The sequence below is a fragment of the Vanellus vanellus genome, assembly GCF_965231255.1.
Source record: "Vanellus vanellus genome assembly, chromosome: 1".
Classification (NCBI taxonomy): domain Eukaryota; kingdom Metazoa; phylum Chordata; class Aves; order Charadriiformes; family Charadriidae; genus Vanellus; species Vanellus vanellus.
The window spans coordinates 203,516,111-203,535,724 of NC_138905.1; the positions used below are offsets into that span (position 1 = coordinate 203,516,111).

At 40.1% G+C, this 19,614-nt stretch overlaps 1 protein-coding gene across 1 annotated transcript; it reads right to left on the reverse strand.

Moving 5' to 3' along the window:
• Positions 1-1,355: 1,355 nt before the first annotated feature.
• FDX1 (ferredoxin 1) lies at positions 1,356-17,379 on the reverse strand. Its single transcript, XM_082498039.1, has 4 exons — positions 17,137-17,379; positions 11,216-11,340; positions 8,328-8,457; positions 1,356-3,885 (listed from the first exon to the last, which is right to left on the reverse strand). The coding sequence occupies exons 1-4, from the start codon at positions 17,301-17,303 to the stop codon at positions 3,771-3,773; spliced, it is 537 nt and encodes a 178-aa protein (XP_082354165.1). The 5' UTR covers positions 17,304-17,379; the 3' UTR covers positions 1,356-3,770.
• Positions 17,380-19,614: the final 2,235 nt, after the last annotated feature.

Genomic DNA, 19,614 nt, shown 5'->3' on the forward strand with positions numbered 1-19,614 from the left:
GATACCACTCGTGAAAGCGCACAAGCAGCATTAGATGGCACTCAAAATAACATTTCTGCTGCTGGGCTGCAGTTAAGAGAGCTTCCAGACCCATAGAGGGGGACACCAGAGATAATCCTCCATGTACAACAGGGCCATGGCATCAGATGAGGAGTTTGCCCCAGCTGCAAATGCCGAATCACTGCTGTCCAGAAATTGCTTTTAACAAGACTTTTTTAATGTGGACCAGTTCACATAAAAACCAAACCCAAACATTTAGCTTCATAAAAAAGGAAGAGGTGGCCAGGAGATTGGAAAGTAAATCTCAGGACTGCTTTCTATGCCTGTTATTTGAGGTATGGACCACGCTTCTTGCTGCTCTCCTGGCAGCACAACATGAAGAGAAAGAGCACCAAGGCGCTACAGCCCACAGCTGAACATAGACCCACACGGCCACCTGCAAAGACAACAGCCCCCCTCCACAATGCAGGAAATCCCCATTCCCATCACATCATTTGAGGAGAAATCATTGAGTCTCCTACAACAGGAGCAACATCTTTCCAACATTTTCTACTACCCAGTACCTCAGTGATTCAGCCTGAGCATCTCTTTTCCCCTAAGATTTACTTCCTTTTCCTCCCAAGGAATAAGCTTTTTTTTTTTTTTGGTCTACCCTATCTTTATATACCATGTTGTCCTCTATGAGGGCAAAACAATGTCAGCTTCTATAGAAACTTCTCCATACCCAGACCAGCGAGCAGAGGAAGCACTGCCACTTTCACTCCAGCTTTTTTGGACATAGCCTTTTCACATCCCCATCCAAGCAAGCCTGCACATCTGCCTTAAATCTTTAAGGAGCCTTGCAGCCAAAAGCTGTGAACTCCAGATTTAGGAGTTTTTCTGGCAGAAGTAACAAACAGCCCGGAGACTGTGCCTTTTCCTCTCCCCAGTGACAGCCTGCACTCCAGATGATGGAAACTTCCCCCAGCAGGACGAGATGTAGCAACGTAGGGAGCACGAGGCACATCCTTCCTTCCCCTTCAGACATCACACCAAACACTAACAAGAACAGCACTGAAAGTCAATTCTGATTTTCACCTCATTTTTGAGGGGAGAGGCAGAAGAGATCCACTCACTATGTTCTGACAGAGAAAAGAAATGCCTTTAGAAAATAAGTTACCTAGAGATCATTTTTTGGACAAGGAAGTAAACAAATATTTACGTAACTAGCTTTGATGCTTTAATTGTGCGTCATTGTACATTAATTCATACTTACACTTGAATGTGCATCACTAACTTAAGTTCCATTTTACACCCAGAGATACCTTCCATGACTTGGAGAAAGAGGAAAGAAAATTCAATACAGACAAGGTGTGTCAGAAAGTGGTATAAAAGATGATTTATTTGCAAATCATTTTGACAATAAGAAGACAAGTATATCTGAGCTGTGCATTTTGGGGATTACATGTCAGTTCCTTCGCCTTCTGAGATTTCCATTTGCATGCAACATGGGGTACTTCTAGAACTCAAAATGAACTTTGAAGTGTACTTCTTTGCCTCACTGTGCTAAATAATTCCTTCCACAGGCACACTATGGGAGAGTCAAAGTCTTTGTAATAAGAAGCTGTCACAGGAAATGCACAAGAAAACAACCTTGGCTTAGAAAGAAAACTGTCACAGGAGAGCTGTTTCACATTTGTTTAACACAGTGTCAAGTGTTCCAAGATTCCCACAAGAAGTGCCTGGTGCTGTAAGTAAAAAACAAAACACCAAAATCCAACAAACACCAACATCTACCCCCAAACCCCACATATGTACTGAAATCTCAGACTTTTTTCCTATGTAAGAATGCACAGTACATCTGGTTATGACCTGAGTTCCCTCTCTTGGAAGCTAAAGAGCTGTGTCTCATGTGAAAAACAAAATTTAATAATAATTACTGTATCTAACTGAACTTGGGACAAAGGCAATACAAACTGAGAACTGCTTTACCTTAGAGCCCAATTATGGGAAAGTAATCCCTAAATTATGGTTAGAGTCACAGCAGCAGAAGAAGAAGACAGCAGTATCTTTAGAACATTTCTGCAATTTATTTCCACTCTTCTCCCCGAGCTCACCCTCTGTGTCTTTCAAAAAGCCAGGAAATTTCAAGTCTGAAGTGATATTTTGAATTAGATGAGATAGGAAGTGTATTTTGAAAACCCTTTATGATTAAATTATCTGAGCAGACCACATTAAGCATACCTTGTTCTAGTGGAAAGTCCAAAGCGAACACCATGAAATAAAGAAATAGTTACTCAGAGAGAAAAATCAAGGCATCTGAACTAGATCTATTTTCAATAGAGTTTTAGAAAATATTTCTTTTTATAACAAGGAGGGACTTTTTTTCCCCCCTTTCCTGAAGCTCAAAGTAATCCCAATATTTGACACTGGAAAAATAATATTTTTTTCCTCTCCTATAAATATAATAATGCAAAATGTCTAGATGTCATTGTCACCAGTTCAAATAAAGCATTAATGAATGCATTAAATCATTCAAGTGTAAATAAACAGGCTATATACATAAAAATAAGCCCCCCAAATTAAAATAACCTTATAGTGGTAATAACTATTGTGTTAGTGACAGCCATTTAATTACTTAGGCAACAAAAACTGGAGAGAATAATAGAGTCTTCGAGACGTTATTTTATTTTGGTCTACTTCAGAAAGGCTAAAAGATCCAACTGAAAGCTCTTCATCATCAGCCAAATGCTCTCCCGCCATGGGGTTATCTCTACCCGTTCTGGGGAACCTAGTGCATCTTTATGGATTAAATACACTTGGTCATTTCACATCAACCATTATTGAAATGATCCTGGGAGCAAGGCGCAGAATCCAGGATTCTCCTCAAGCTGAATGCCCTAGCTAAAATCAGACTGCCTCCTGAACAAGCTCAAAACTGAAAAAGTAAGAAATAAAGATTTCAGAACAAATCTAATGTTGACAAATGTTGGCCTCTTCAATCCCAACTCAGACATTTTCAGATAACGGCAAGAATTTACAGTTACCTCCAGTGCATACGTGCTCCTATTAGACAGCTCCAAGGCTTTACTCTTCTAAGCCACGTGTATCCCCGTATTTGTGGTGTCGTCAAACATAAATACAGTTAAACTGAGGTTTATTGACTTCTATTTGGGCAACAGAGATGCACTGCGGCAATTAAGCTGCAGGTGCCAACATTCTGTACCAGCCCCTAGATTTCACGGTTGTAACAGTATTTTTGCAAGACAAAATTTGCCACATCTCATTAAGATTCCAAAGTTTGGAAAATCCCTACCCTGAAAGTCCACTATTTTCTAAGGAAGTATCGTATTCACTGAGAAAGCAAATTAGCTCTGAGCACGCCACCTGTAATGACAACACTTTAAGAAGACCCCATGCAGTTTTAGAAGTATGTTAGTGAACAAAATCCAGGTCTGAAACCTAGAAATGCTCAGGGTTTTTTAGGAGAAGTCCTGTAAAAGTGATCCAGTTTTCAAATGTCATTAAAGGTTTTGGCAGAATAACGTTATATGAAATCTGTAATACACTTGCTAACGTTTATAATCCAATATCAGTTATAAGAAGTATTATTGCATTTTAAGCATAAAAATATAGGAGGTTCTATAAAGAAAATTAAAATAGCATTACTCTAATATTGACAGTCATATAAAATAACTCACAATTATGTAAGTTTCCATATTTAATTACACATTTAAAAATAAGTTATAAAAATAATTAAGCTTTTTTTAAAACCCCTAAGATACTTTCTTTTAGGAGTTTTTACTCATATCTACTGATTGTCTAGCATCAGCAACAGCTTCTGGTACTCGAACAGTCATATCATCCATTGATTTCTTCAAGCAGATTTGGCAGCCTAAACGTGATCTGTAGAGAAATAAAACTTCTCGTTAGTTCTAGACAATCATATCTAACAGCATTTACCCCCTTATGTCCCTAACATTCAGCCATCCCAAACACATCATGACCAAGAAACAGCCACCCTTCTGCATGGTCTTAATCAAGACCAGCAGTGAACTGCGTGCATCAAGATATAAGTGGCAATAATCATGATTTACATTAAGTAACAGGAGTTCAGTACATTGGAAAGTTGTACACTGAGTACTTCCTACTTGCTGAGACAACACAGGGTGACTCTTTTCCATTTTCAATGGTTCGCTAGTAGTTCAGTCAAGTGCAGGGAATGACACTTGATCTCCAAAGGGACATTTGGCATCCCTGAAGATATGAAGGTAATGAATCTGAATGAAAACCTCAGAGAAAGCACAGCCTAACCCATCCAGGGTCTGAAGACAGCCCAATGTTTTCAAACTAAACAACTCAAGATTGGGTCATTAAGCCAGAAAGGTAAGAGTGAAGAGACAAGAAACACAGGAAAGAGGATAAAATATTCATGGCACCTGAAGAGATGCAATCCTTCATTTTTCTACCTATCATTCAGCTTGAAAAAGTCTTTTGTATGCAAGGAATCAAAATCAAAAGATTTAATACCACCACAAAATTCAGCAGACACCACAAGCCACTTTTATTGCTGGGATATCTTTAATTCAGTGTCCATGCCTTGGTACTTAAGTATAGAATACTCAAACATCAGCAAGGACAGGCAGTGCTCTGTAGCACCAGCTGAATAACAACTTAATCGGTACAGGAATGTAGCCAGAGATATTTTAAAAAAATGGTACTATATTAATATCTATACAGAACTCTTTCAAGCATGTAGTGATCACCTGTTGTTAAAGCTCCCAATTCAGACCTACACACGAATGACTGTACACATCAACTTCAAATTACTGGGATGTATTTATAAATACATATATTACCAGAAGATTTAATCTCATGAATACGCATATTCATAAGAATGGCTTTACAAATGAAATATCTTAGACAGATGTGATTTCTGATATTTATATGTAGCATCGCCTGTAAGGCTCAATTTTACTGAAGTGTCTGTTTTTCACTAAACACTAATGGTACCTGCATATGTACTCTGCAAGGTGGCAATGGATTCACTTCATGTGAAAAAAACATTGCCCTTTGTTTTGAGCCTGCTACACAGCAGTACAAAAAACCCTAGGCAGCACTAAAAACACTGTGAGAGAAAAGCTACCTTTTCCTATTCAAATTCTTCCACAGCATTTACAATTTTATAGATATTTAGCCAGATACCCCTACCCCTTAAAACTGAAGAAGCTTGGACACCCCTCCTCCCCCTCCAAAAAAAAAAGATGATTTAGTTAGTCAATCTCTGCATGAAAACTATTCCCCCTTTAACCACCTCTATAACCCTTCCCTTTATTTCCTTTCATTCTACTGCTTCAAAAAAAAAAAAAAAAAAAAAAAAGAAAAAACCACCATGAAACCAGGAAGTTGAAGTTGCACAGGTATAAAGATAAAAAAAAAAAAAAAAAAAAACACACAACACACACCAAACCTCAAGCAGACATTCCTGGAAAGACACTAGCTAGCTGACAGCCTATTTCAAGTATGTGAAGTTACTACTGTTCTAACCACCCCTCCATGTGCATTTACCTGCACTTTTTAATACCAAATTTCATTTCCTGCCGCTCAACAGCACAAGATCCTCACGCATGTCTTCACTGACAGCTTTTGATTTTACCACACTAAGTAACATAACCAATTACTTATCTTTTACAATGCCTTTGCTCTTAACCCATGGCAACTCAAAACTTCATAGAGAATTTCTGCACCTAAGTAAACTATGTGAACTGTAAGATCTTTCTTCATGCTCAGTGACTCATTTGAGGAGCTCCTGGATCTGTTACTTCCCTCTACAAGAGCTCTGTTGAATTCTTTCCTTACCATCCCATAGACACATGACATCCCATAGACATCATTCCATACTGATTCCAGTATGGAATCAGACTCACTGTTCTCCAGTTCCAATGAACTCATTTTAAAAGTTGGGTTGCTACCTTCCATTCCTTTGATGTGGAAGCAGTTTTAAACCAACTAATTAAGCCTTACAGACAGTAATTCAGAAATGTCATACTGAATTCCTGTAGAACTCCTGGGTGAATGCTACCTAGTCATTACCATTTGTTACTACTCATTTGCTGTAGTACCAATTCTATGGACACATCAGTTAGAGAGATACTTCAGGAAGCCCTCTGCAAAGAAACCTTTCAGTGCACAGACATCCCGTAACGCATCTAGAGACAACAATGCAAAAGAAAAATATAAAAATATAACATAAAAGCAAAGTTAAGTGCACCTTCTGCATCACCCATTGGGTCTTCATGCAGACGAGTTTCCTGCTTCTGATAGGTTAGAAACAACTATTTTTCTACTTTTTAGGAAGCTGTTTCTTGGCTTATTTTTTTTTCCTTCAGTATTCTTTTTAAACATTTAATTTGCTAGGATTAGCATCCCCCCATCTTACTACTTTAAATAATCTCTACTGTTCTGCAGTTATTCAAAACAATGTTGTTTCAACCTTTCTAATTAGTCTCTCATTTTAAAAAATATTAGATTTCATGGTAGCTGCTAGCTGAAACTTTCCCAAATCCTGAGAGTCATTGACAAGTCTAAGCATAAAAGCTTTTTCTTATGATAGAGCATAGTAGAGCATCTCCATTACAGAAGTTTATATCAGCACAGGAGACCAGGTAACCTATAGCAAGGATCAGTCACTTAAAGCTCTGTCTTCCAGAAAAGTCATCCTCTCACACATACGAAAGATCCCTGGCTACAATAACATCACATGATGTTAGGAAATCCTGACAGAAGTAACAACCATCTGTCTTCAGAGGGTCTAAAACTTAACTTGGTGTGAAGAACTTAGACAGAAAATAATAGAAATATTTAAATGGAGAGCTCTGGCTTTCTACTGTTTTTCAGTTCTTCAGTAAAAACTCCTTGCTTTAAACCTTTAATTAAAGAGATACTCAAAGAAAAGTTTTTTATTAGATCATTGGCCTCCAGAGCTATTTAGGAATTGGTTTGGCCCAGAACCTAAAAGTTACTCTTAGAAGAATTATGGCAGATGGTAAAAGTTACGTAAATTCATGCCAAATAGGCTTTGCGATGTTTTCTGGGAGACAGGAAAAAGGATAAAACAAAAGAAGCTGAAACAAGTTCCTCGTAGCTTGACTTCTTTGCCTTCACAACCTCCCAGAAAAGTTAAGATTTGGCTGAAGTGAGAAAAAGTGTGCTCTCATGCAGAAATGGCTAGTACAGGATTCCTATTACTGGTATAAGGAGATAAACGAGTTAATTCAGAGTACTTCTTTGCAGAGACATAAAACCCCCTATGATGTACAGGCCAGGTATAAAGCCCTCTGACATCACTGGAAAGATTCTCAAAAAGCAGTTCCATTGAAGCATAAAGGAAAGGATTTACAAAACCCTCTAAGACATAGCTGCCTACTGTTCACATGGATATGTTCTATACCGGCTATACGTACACCAGCAAGCAGTGCAGCCCACTAAGAATAGGTCTGTGATGAGGATGTGACACCCTAATTACAAGGCGTGTGATGGTGGGGAAAACGTAGAACAGAGGGTACTTTAAACTACCACCAGTCTAATCCTATGTACTGAAGTGCCCCTTAGCAGTTAGAGCACACTTTGGGATTAATTTCACCCAAAAGGGAATATGGTTTATGTGCCCCAAGAGAACTCTGACACGAGTCAAAGCATGACAAGTGTGGGGACACTGCCATATGACACTGTTTACCCTAAAGAAGGCTTGGGGGAGGATCTTATCAATGTACATAAATACCAGAGAGGTTGTGGAGTCTCCATCCTTGGAGATATTCAAAAGCCATCCGGACATGGTCCTGGGCATCAGCTCTAGGTGGCCCTGCTCGAGCAGGGGGTTGGACCAGATGACCTCAAGAGGTCCCCTCCAACCTCAACCCTTCTGTGATTCTGTGAAAAGAAGATCTGGCCGAAACTAAAATACTAACATAAACAGAGTCACACAATACATTAACTAGCTACAGACTAATGGAGACAAAAAAAAGAAGGGAAGGGAAACAAGAACAAGAAAATTCACATGTGAAAGCAGTGGCAAGTTTTTTGTTGAAGGAACTGGGTTTTTGGTCAGTATCTGAAAGTTCTGCAGACACCTCTGAAGAGCAAGTACTGGCAACTACCACTCTTCAAAAACAGCACTGACATCTTTTTAATATGATTTCAGATAAACAATACTTAAACTCGGCAGTCCCGTTTGTGTAACAGAATCCATTAAAAGCTGATTAAGGCATTCTAGGAATACTGGACTGCACCATCTGCAAACCCTTCTTTTCATTCTTTGATGTAGTGAAGTGTTTGTTACGTTGCCTTACGTTTCTGTGAGGCCATATGCCAGGTCCAGCATGTCCATCTCTTCATCAGTAATTGCATCTAGTTTCTCAAATATGTGGTCTTCAAAGATTAAATGACAAGTTGAACAGGCTAGCGTTCCTTCACATGCACCTAAAGAAAAATAAAGGTAACAGAAAATCCAATTTTCAAAGTAGAGCAGTACTTCAGAAGAAACCCTTCATATATAAGTGTTTGTCTCATACAAGGAATATCTCTGATGAGTAAAATTAATGTTTCATATATTCTCATATTCACGTATCTATTCTGCATTCAACTGTCAATAGTATTTCTACAGTTCCTACAACATTAAGATTTACTTGAATGCTGTAGTGAAAATACTTAACTAATTCCCCTTCTACCATTTAAAGAGAAAAATTTTTCACTGTAAGAATGCAAAAGCAGACACTGTTGTCAATCAACACTAAATTCATAATTATTATAATTATAAGTTATAATAATAATAATTTATTTTATTCATTTATGATCCTTTTATCCTTCTCTTTCCCGTGGTTTTGAGGTTTCCTCAAGCAGTTTAGCAGGAGACACCTGACATTCCTCAGAAGTATAGGAAGGAGGTATTCTGTACTTGGCATTTCTTCTCACTCAATAAAACACTAATTTACAGCAAAGGTAGTCGGGCTACAGAGAGATGGTTTGCTCTGTGTTAGAGGCCTATGTCTATTACTAGGCAATTCAGCCCAAGCCAAGGACTTAATTTGCTAGGGTTGAACAGAACAAGCATCAGCTACATCTACCTGCTAGAGGAATTAGGTAATCACAGGACAGTAAAAGTTTGAACACTAACAAATTTATCTCTGTTACTGTATGGGGTTGGCACAGAGTTCTCCACTTTGTTGAAAAAGAAACATACAACTTCAAGAGGAGGAGAAAGCTGAACTCTTCATATTCATGTGGAAAATGGGGTTGGGGTACACAAACCCCTACCTTTGATTTAAATTGATGGGAGAAGCAGGTAAGACATTAGCCCAGTTCCATTTATTTACTCATTTCCAGGGAAAGCAGAACCAAGAGTATTGTGACCACATCACCTCTGTACTCACATGGAAACAAAGCTGCACATATAACCACTGCTATGAAAAGAAACAGTGGGATTCATCATCAGACCACAAGAACCATACAGAAAGCACCGTGCTGTTACATGTTGTAATGGTATCAAGAGCACATGCTCAAAGTGAGTGTGACATCTTCTAGTATATACAAACACATGTGAAAAAGTAGATTTCAAATAAATTGCCAAAGAATGTAAAACTCTAAGTGTTTTAATGTAGGGGGAGGTGACTGGAGAAGGGAAAAAAAAACAACCACAAAACACAAACAACGCAAAACCCACTGACCAGACTGTTTGAACAGCGAAAGGTGTCTCTGCAACTGTAAAACTAGCAGCCACAAACAGAGTGCAGCTGAATCATTCAACAGTTTTGTAAGTCTTTATACAAAGATATTTCTATTATTATTACTGCACATGGGATGCCCTCTAGTGACAGAAGTAGGTAAGAGCCACATTTTTCATTTTTTCCCCTCTTTCTGAACAGAGAACATATGTTTTTATATTATTTACACTGCATTATTTCTCTGCCCTAGTATGATGTTTCATTGGCAAATTATGTTGAAATAGGCTAGCATATATTATAATTAAAGATTGTTACAGTACCTCCAACTTTTAGTTTGGCTTCAGTTTACTGACAGCATTTTCTTTTCCCCTTTTACGACAATGCTTTAACATGGCTGACATTTACACAAGCCGAGACAATATTTACTGTAGAATACAACCAGACTAGCCATAAGCCTATATGACACATTTAATAATGTGATACATAAAGCTAGTTATCCCAATGCATTACAGATTTTTAAAAGGCAATTCTACTTCCCCAGGTGTATGCAACTCTAGACATCAGGGATGCCTCAGACGCAAGTCTGAGATTTCAAGTCTTACCAAAGATTGTATTACTAGCAGTGAAATTTATTTGCATTTAAATAAAACACACCTCAGATTTCAAACTGTGCTACACTAGTCTTTTTTTCCTCTCAAATTGCTCCATGCTATTCATTCACCCATGAAAACTGTACTTCTGCTTACTGCTTTAGTTTGTACTATTAATTCTTAAGTTCATGTAAATACCTCTCCTGAGGTATTTAATTTCCATTACCAAATACTACTGCTTTGCACAGGCAGAATACTACAACTTCAAATGGAACCAACTACGGAAAGTGCAAAAGTTTGAAGGAATAGGGAGGTGTTATAAGTTCCTCCTTTTTTGATTTTAAAATAGAATTTGTACAGAGTTAGAATTTCACTAGGGCATTGCTCTCCTTTAGTCCTTCAGTAATAAACTTTTTGCTCCTCCCTGCTAACTGCCATGGATTTGGTTCAAATACGACAGCAATTTGTGCTACAAAAATTATAGTAAATTGAGACATTATGGCAATAGAGAAGCAACTAGACACTGTTAAAAATACACCAGTTTTGTGTTGCCTCCAGAAACTTTCAGCTCAGAAGAGTCTGCAGGTGGCATCTTCAGACTCCACCTTGACACCACTCTGTCCACATTTCTCTCCTTGAACAATCAAGCAAGGCTCACCCCAAATACTTTTTTTAGAACTTCACCCAAAATACTCTATGCACCTGCAGGAAAAAAAAATGGGGAGAAAATCCAAATAAAGTACAGCTAGGTTCTAAAAATAAATTCATAAATAAATATTCATTTACGGTTAGACTCAATGATCTTAAGGGTCTTGTCCAACCTAAATGATTCAATAAATAATCATGCTAGTTATAAATAATAATTCTATTCAATGAGCTGGTAATAGAACATAGTTTATAGACACAGTATTCAGCAGATCTACTTACCAAAACCATCTATATCTAGATTATTATCAACAACAACATCCAGCAGTGAATCCCCAGGTTTTCCTTTGGCTGTTAGTTTGTCACCATCACGATTTATGAAATGAACAGTTATTTTATCTTCTGAGCTGAAAAAGAAAAGTATAAAATGGAATTAAAGAAGAATCCTAGAATGTTTTAATCTTTGAAATTGATTGAATACTCCTACACCAGTAACCACTATCACCTCTAAGAATGCAGAAGGCTAATTCACTGGCTTTTAAAAGCTGTTACAGCTACAGGCATTTACTGCTGTACATTGAAGAAAGAGACATGAAAAATAAGGCAACTTGTGTTTGTGTTTTGTCACTAGAAGCTATGTAGGATCCTGATATTTTGCCTTTCACCAAAGAGAGCCAGAGCTATTTTATTTTAGGCAAAATATTTGTATTTTTATCAAAAGAGCTTATTTTAAATACTCCTCTTTGCACCTTTCCACAGACTCTTGCTTTGGATTTATGAAATTTTAATTGTTCTTATCATTATCATTTAAGCAAAATTTAAAGTTTTCCCATTTCTGCTTAGCATTTAAGGCATTTCACTTATCAGTTCCAAAATTTCTCATGTCCTCCCAAAAATGGAAATGCTTCAAAAATATTCTGCCTTTTTTGACCACAAATTCTCTTAGGATTTCACCTTGCAAATAGTAATTCTAGAGAAGTTCAAAGTTTTGACATTGGTTTCAAGGAAAGGTGGTTTTGTATTTTTCTGCTTTGCTTTTCAAAATTATGTTTATTTAAGAAAAAATTGTCTTGCAGGCTGCATAAAAATTTCTTAAGACTACAGCTTTTAACATGGAAAAAATAGAGCGGTATTGTGTTCCATATTATGTCATTTCACATGCAAATTAAAGGAAAGCTTTTAATATACTAACAAATAAAGTACAGTCTGTTTATTTTTAAACAGACTATTTTCTTTCCTATAGTAAGTGAGCAAAACGAGAAAAAACTTGTTGGATGGACAGTGAAGAAACCTGCCAAGAGATGAGAGATACAAATAGAACAACTGAAGTCTAATGCAAAAATCTATCTTTCAATGTGAAATCCATGTGTAACAACAGCATGCTTAATATTACCTTTAATCTTTTTAGTAACTGTGGGCCTCGAGTGATTTATCATATGGAAAGCATACAAGCTTGAAAAATCAAGTCACCCCCTGGAAAACTCTAACATGTAGAGCTGAACATTAAAGCAAAAATTTGAAAGTGACCATACTGAAACATCAGTAAACAGATTATTTTTCAAACTGGCTGTAAAAGAAAGTGTTTTTTTTAGCAATCCAAGTCCTAGCTTGTTTTGAAAAACAACAAATGTTTGTTGCTCTAGACTTAATACACTTGCCACAACTGTAAGCTCAGTTGGAAGCAGTACATGCCATGATTCATTCTGATGTCATGTTCAATTCTTGTCATACCATCCCTCAGTCCATTCTCCAGAAGGCAGCTACAAGCTGTTATTAACTATAAACTGATTCCAAAATGATAACCGATACTGAAGGACTGACCTTACTGGTCTGCAGAAGGCAACTGAAGCATGCACCATAATAAAATTCAGCAATTTTAAAGATACGTCTTTACAAAATGTAATTAATTTTGCACAATCACCTGTGATATCAAAGGACCACCTCCACCAAACCATTCTGTGGGGGTTTAAGCTACCACTCCACTCTTCGCTCCTCTGCTGTGCTAACACCTCCCACAGTACAACCAAGGAAACAAGCACCCACTTCTTAAGATATACTAGTACAAAATTCACCACCTTCACTGGTAGTTTAAGAATGATGGGTTTAGATTGCAGGTATAGATTCACATTGTGACAGCCAAAGGAAACCACTGACAATTTTAAACTGCTTCAAAAAGCCCTTTCCAAAGCTCACCAAAATACACTGTCAATTACTGAAACGTTTCTGTCAACATGACAAACACAACCCTGATAGGAGACACAGTGCAAGATGTAGTTGCATTTATGGGCACCCTCTGCCCAAAGCATAGACATGACAAGTACTAAATATTCATTCAATATCCAAAATGTACCCTTTCCTCTATTACAGGATGAGGTGATCAAAAGTAACATGGACCAAACAGCAAGACGTCTGGCCACCCATTAGATCACTAGAACCCTTGTGAAAGACAAGTCTCCCTCCCAGTTTGCAACACACACCTGAAACCATCTTCACCTGCAATCACACTTTAATCTGCAACTTTATGATGCAATAACACAATCTAAGCTTTATGATCAGCTTAAACCAATCTTTTTCTAATATTAAAGTGTGGGTTTGGGTGATCCCCACTCTTGATCGCTCAAGAGGTTGCCCAGAGAGGTTGTTGAGGCCCCATCCCTGGAGGCATTCGAGGCCAGGCTGGACATGGCCTTGGGCAACCTGGTCTAGTGGGAGGTGTCCCTGCCTATGGCAGGGGGGTTGGAACTTGATGATCTTCAAGGTCCTTTCCAACCTAAACCATTCTATGATTCTATGATTGCCCTGCCATCATCCTTACACCAGTATTACCACAAGTTAATTAATTTTGCTAATCTGGCTGAAAATCAACCATAAAAAACCAAAGTAGTCCCAGCTGAATCAGCAGAATCAACAGAAGTGCCACTGCCCAGAACAGAAATGAGGAAACAGGAGTTAGATCCCCTTTTCAGTAGTAACAGTCTTACATTATCTTCAGCCAGTTGTGGAACTGCACTGTGGCTGTGCATGCCTAACTGGTGCAGCATGAAGCAAGGGGTCAAAACAAAGCACCACTGCTAAGTCACTGACTTTTGTTTAAAATAGCTACAGTAATTAATCTTTTATACAGGACCTAATCCACCCTGGTTGATAACTGAAACTAGAATGTACTTATTTGTAATAAAGTTAGAGATAATCCTTCTTAAGTCTTCCAGTAGGGTCTGTTTTTCTGATATTGCCATCTTTAACACTCTTCGCATAGCCAAAATGTTTAATTTAAAAAAAAAAAAAAAAAAAATCACTGAGGCTTTATTGTGCATGAGTGGTGAAAATACTTCTTCAGAAGCGCGTGTACATAATAATCAGACAAGTCAGAAATTCAAAACACACTGTGCAGATCTTTTCAATGATTGGGAGATACCACTAAAAAATAATAATAAAAAAAAAAAATCACACCTGCATGAAACAATATTTAGGCTTTATAAATTTCAAGTAACATGGCTTTTGTGTATCCAGACATTGTTTCCATGAGGAAAAGAAAAGAAACAGACACCACCATACTGTGAACTAGTCACAGGCAATTAACATGAAACATGCCAGGTCTATGCAAGTATATACAGCCTCAGGATTATCAGGAAGAACAAAACATTTTGTGTAAACTGCATAAAGCATAAATATCCCAATTCCTGCTCAGATGAACCCTTTTCACCAGATGTAAAATACAATTAATTTCTTCATATGGTTGCCACAGTACTATCAGCTTTGTTACCAAGCTTCCCTAGGGTACCCTAAATTAAGCAGACTACACACGCACAGAAGAGCGCCAGAGAAATGTAAATGCTGCTCATTGTCCCTCTCATGCAAAAAAAAAAAAAAAAAAGTTAAGTACTGCAAAAATCCTGACAGCTACCTCTTCCCCCTTAAAAGAATTATCCTTTTGAATCTTCAGCTATTACTTCCAAGTTCAGAATCACATCTCATATTCCTCCACACAAAACAAAGATGTTTTGTAGCTTGGTGTTGCACATGGCAAGACCAACTCTATTATTTCCAGTTCCTTTATTAAAAGGTAATTCTAACAGCCCTACCTAATTGCCTAAAGAGTTGCATCAATGAAACTACTATACAGGCCTCAAAATGCAGAAGTTATAAATCTGAACTAATCTTTAAATCACATAGTAATTATGCTGTGCACCAAAAATATTCCACAGGTACTTAAATGGGTTTAAAACAATTCTGAAATAACTACTGTCCACCAGTAGTTAATTAAAAAGTAGTAATTAAAAAGGAGGATAACTGATAAAAATGCAGCAAGAGAAACAATGAAATGGAAATGAAAACATAACGCCCGACGCTTCACTAAAACCCCTGGGAACCTCTACTCACAAGAATCACCTCATCTGATGATTTAGATAGCTAGGTCTTCATCTTCTAGACACAAATACAGCTGATTTTACATATACAAACAGTGATGTATCTTTTTACTAGAATAACACTATATAAAGTTTAGGAACTGGGTGTCAAGTAGTATTATGTCCAGAAATGGTATAACTAGAGAAAATAACCTGTACAAAAATGAATAAAACACTACTATATGAAAGAAACAAGGATTTTCTTTTTCTCCCAACTCAGCCAAATTATCACACATAAACAATACATATGAAGTACTTGCTTGCATGAGCTTTTTTGCTGGTATGCTTGCGCAATGAATGTGAATAAATTCCAATCTGTGTTCAGTCTGTTTGTGAAATACCTGAGTAATTACAGGTTTTACATTACTATTAGGTAAGGAAATGTTTTCCCTTTTCAGTATTGTTTTTCCTCTCATTTTTAACCTGTTCAATAATTTTAATAACTTTTAAAAATTTGACAATACTTTACAAAGAGCTTTTGATTTTTTCAAATTAAAAACTGCTAATCAGGGATCTCAAAATGGTCAGGGGATCCACTCAGTGGAGTTTTATTTTTAAGACACTCAGCAGGGTCACTCAGAGAAGCAATCTAAACTAGCAACTAACTTTTTAGTCTAGAACTCCCATATGAGGTAATTTAGTTTGTCTCTACACATTTAAAGTATCTGCTGGAACAAACTAAAAGAGCCCCTACAGGACAGTTTCAAAGGAAATTATTGAAACAGCTTTGATGACAAGGGCACTACCCAACCCTCTGGAAACAGGCTAGGCTACATCCCTTATGTTGGGCGGCTGATTGCAGGTCCCATTCCCAGGCAAAGAAACCTCTCTGGCAACCAAATTAGGCTTTTAAAACTTCTGTATTTTACATACTGAACATTAACTGTAGGCTCTGACCTACCTTCAAATATACAAGCTAGAAGGCCGTGCATAAACACAGTCTTTGACTACATGTACTGTTGCAGATCTGTAGTTGTGGGCTGTGGGATATTAAGTGTCTACAGACATAATACATTTTGAAACACCTACTCATGCATACCAGTGAAGACAGGAGGGGTTCTGCACACTTAGATGCACAAGTGCTCTTCAGTAAAGAAAAACTATACCAAAGGCAGAAGAGATCTTCAGTATTGGGCTCTCTGATACATGCTGTACTTCTACCACAAACCTAGGCAAACTTTCACAAAAAAAAAAAAAAGCCAGCACTACATTGTACGAAAAAGCAACATTGATAAGGTCACAACCTTTCAGAAAACTAGTTTCAACATCAGGAACCCTAGTTTAAATTTCTATAACATTATAAGCTCTTCCAATGGGGTTTCAGATGACACAGGCCCTGTGCCTTAACAATGCCGGCGGGTCGGTGCGGCGCCTAACCCGGGCCGCCCCCTAGGCGCCCTCAGCCAGCAGCCCCCGGCACAGGCCCGCGGGACACTGCCCGCCCCGCCGACATCCCGGGGGGAGGCGGGCGGAAGGTTCCCCCACAGAGCGCTTCGGTGCCACCGCCACGGCAGCCGCAGGCCGGACGGCGAGAGCCGGAGCGCAACGCGGCCCTGAGAGGCCGAGGAGGGGGACGGGAGCGGGCCGGGACAGCGGGGCACCGCGGCGCGGCGAGCGACCGGGGAAAGGTCACGCAAGGCCGGGCCGGCCCGTGCCACAGGCAGCCGGTGGCCCCGGGTGCCCTCAGCGCCGAGGCCCAGGCAGCGGCCCGGCCCGCCCCAGCGCTGCCGCAGTGGGAAGGCAGCAGCCGCCGCCGTGAGGAGCCCGTTCGGCGCCTCACGGCTCCGACCCTCTTACCTGAGCACCGCCCGGGCAGAGAGGCTGAACAACCGGGCTGCTCTCAGGGCACCGGCGGCGCTACCGCAGCCCGGCCTCGTCCCGGCTGCCGGCGAGGCGGAGAAGAGCCAGCGGCGGGAGGAAGCGGCGGCGGCCCGGAGGAGCCGGGCCGGCCCCGGGGCGGCCATGGCGGCGGCAGGACGGGAGCGCGGGGCCTCCGCGCCGGTACCGGGGAAGGGGCAGGGGCAAAGTCCCACCGCTTACGCCTCTGGCGCACGCGCACTACGGCAATTCTCGCAACCGTCTACGTAGCGCACCTCCCGCCCCCTTTTGACGGCGATGAGAGGTGACCGCGCGCGGGGTTACGCAAAGTGCGCAGCGATGCGCGGAGGGAAGGGGCCGGTCTGTACGGAAAGGGCGCAGGGTGCGGCACGCGCCGGGGGCTGTTGGCGTGTTCCCGTCAGGTTCCTTCTTGGTGCCTCAGACCACGGCGTAGGCAGGTGAAAGCTCTCTGGATCCCAAATCCAAGCCCTAGCCCCAGTCTTCCCGGGAAGGTGGAGCCTGACATGTCCTTCCCGGTTGGGTCTGTGGGGGAATTCCTGTCACGGCTCAAGCCAAGGCGAGGGCTCAGTGCTCCCTGGGCCCCTGTGGGGACCCTGACACATGCTGTGGCCCTGGCACCCGGGAGTCATCACTACATCCCAAATGCCCCTTTGGGAGGACTGGCCTGTGAGGGACCGTGGCCTTTGGCTCCAGGCAGGGCAAGAAACATGGAGGCCACCAGCATCCTGGCTCGTATCAGCGATAGTGTGGTAAGCAGGACTAAGGAAGTGATTGTCCCCCCGTACTCGGCACTGGTGAGGCTGCACCTTGAACACTGTGTTCAGTTTTGGGACCCTCACTACAAGAAAGACATTGAGGCACTGGAGAGGGTCCAGAGGAGGGTAACGAAGCTGGTGAGGGGTTGAGAGAACAAGTCCTATGAGGAGCAGCTGAGGTAACTGGGGCTGTTTAATCTGAAGAGAAGTACTCTCAGGGGAGACCTTATCACTCTCTACAACTACCTGAAAGGAAGTTGTAGCCAGATGGGGATCGATCTCTTCTCCCAAGTAACAAGCAATTAGGACAAGAGGATATGGCTTCAAGTTGTGCCAGGGGATGTTTAGATTGTGTATTAGGAAAAATTTGTTCACAGAAAGGGTTATCAAACATTGGAACAGGCTGCCCAGGGAAGTGGTTGGATCACCATCCCTGGAGGTATTTAAAAGACAGGTAGATGTAGTGCTTAGAGACATAGTTTAGTAGTGGTGTTGGCAGTGTTAGGTTGATGGTTGGACTAGATGATCTTCAAGGTCCCTTCCAACCTAAACAGTTTTATCATTCTATGATTCTATGGCCCCAGGGAAGTGGACCTGGCAGCTCAGGGGTCTCAGCTGTCTCCCAGGCTGGCCAGGCCAGCCCACTGAGAAATTCCCAGTTCCTCATTACTATTTCTTATGACAGAAGATCAGTTGCTAAAACCCAGGCATCAGCAAAAGGACAACAGCGCTATCAGAGGTCTTAACAGGAGGTGAGCACTCATGCTGAATGGCTTAAATATCAGTATGTGCAATAGGATATTTTGAGATTTTCTGAGCAATTAGATATTGAACACATAGACTTAGTTTGGCTCTCTGCAATGTAGACATTGCTCTACAAGTTTTGATTAGAAGGTTATGTAGATCCCCTTCACCTTACCACACCCAGGCTGGAGAGCACTGAGTGAATGAGGAGGAAATGGAGCATTTACTTTGAAATAATTCATTCAAACAGGAGTGGAAATAAATGGGGAAAAGGAGGAAATGTTGTTTACTTCTGATGCACTTGAGGCAACTAAGATTATTCCTCATGCCTTATGATTTTAGGAGTGTGGTTTTGTTGTGTCAGAGTAAGATCAAAGAGATAATATTATACTATATAACTTAAACTGGTGTATTTTTCGTAAGGAGAAGGGAAGGTTGTGGTGGAAATGTCAAGAGCCTCCAAACTGTCTATCCATAAACCAAGTGACTTGAATGTGCCATTTTTCTCTGCTTCGGGTATATAGCTCCTACTTTCTAAGTTAGACTCAATGTCATTAGAGGGATTCCCTTTACCCATTACAAATATGGTCAGATTTTACATAGTCTGAATCTTGTCGTTTAAGCTTTATTTCAATTATTGCTAGTCAAGGTAGCTTTAATAGCACCTATGCTGTATGAATCCTGTTATACCAAATCTATTTCACATCATTGTCCTTTATAATCCAGTATTCTTTCCATAAAAACAAACTTACTGCTGTCCCCATCCAGATTTAGCATTGGATTTTGAAAGTGTTGCAATTACCTAGATGAACAGTGTATCTCTACGTTTCAGCTGACATGAGGTTGAGCATTTTTTCTAGGCAATTTCCTTAAAAACTGTACCTGTCACAGAGGCTGCAGTAACTTTACACAGGTTGCACTGTGTAATACAGGCAGA

Coding starts and splice junctions, on each gene's coding strand:
- FDX1 (XM_082498039.1), bottom strand. CDS start 17,303: ATGGCCGCCCCGGGGCCGGCCCGGCTCCTCCGGGCCGCCGCCGCTTCC. Junction 8,458..11,215: donor TCTAGATATAGATGGTTTTG/GTAAGTAGATCT, acceptor ATTTTTCTTTAG/GTGCATGTGAAGGAACGCTA. Junction 3,886..8,327: donor GCATATGGCCTCACAGAAAC/GTAAGGCAACGT, acceptor ATTTCTCTACAG/ATCACGTTTAGGCTGCCAAA.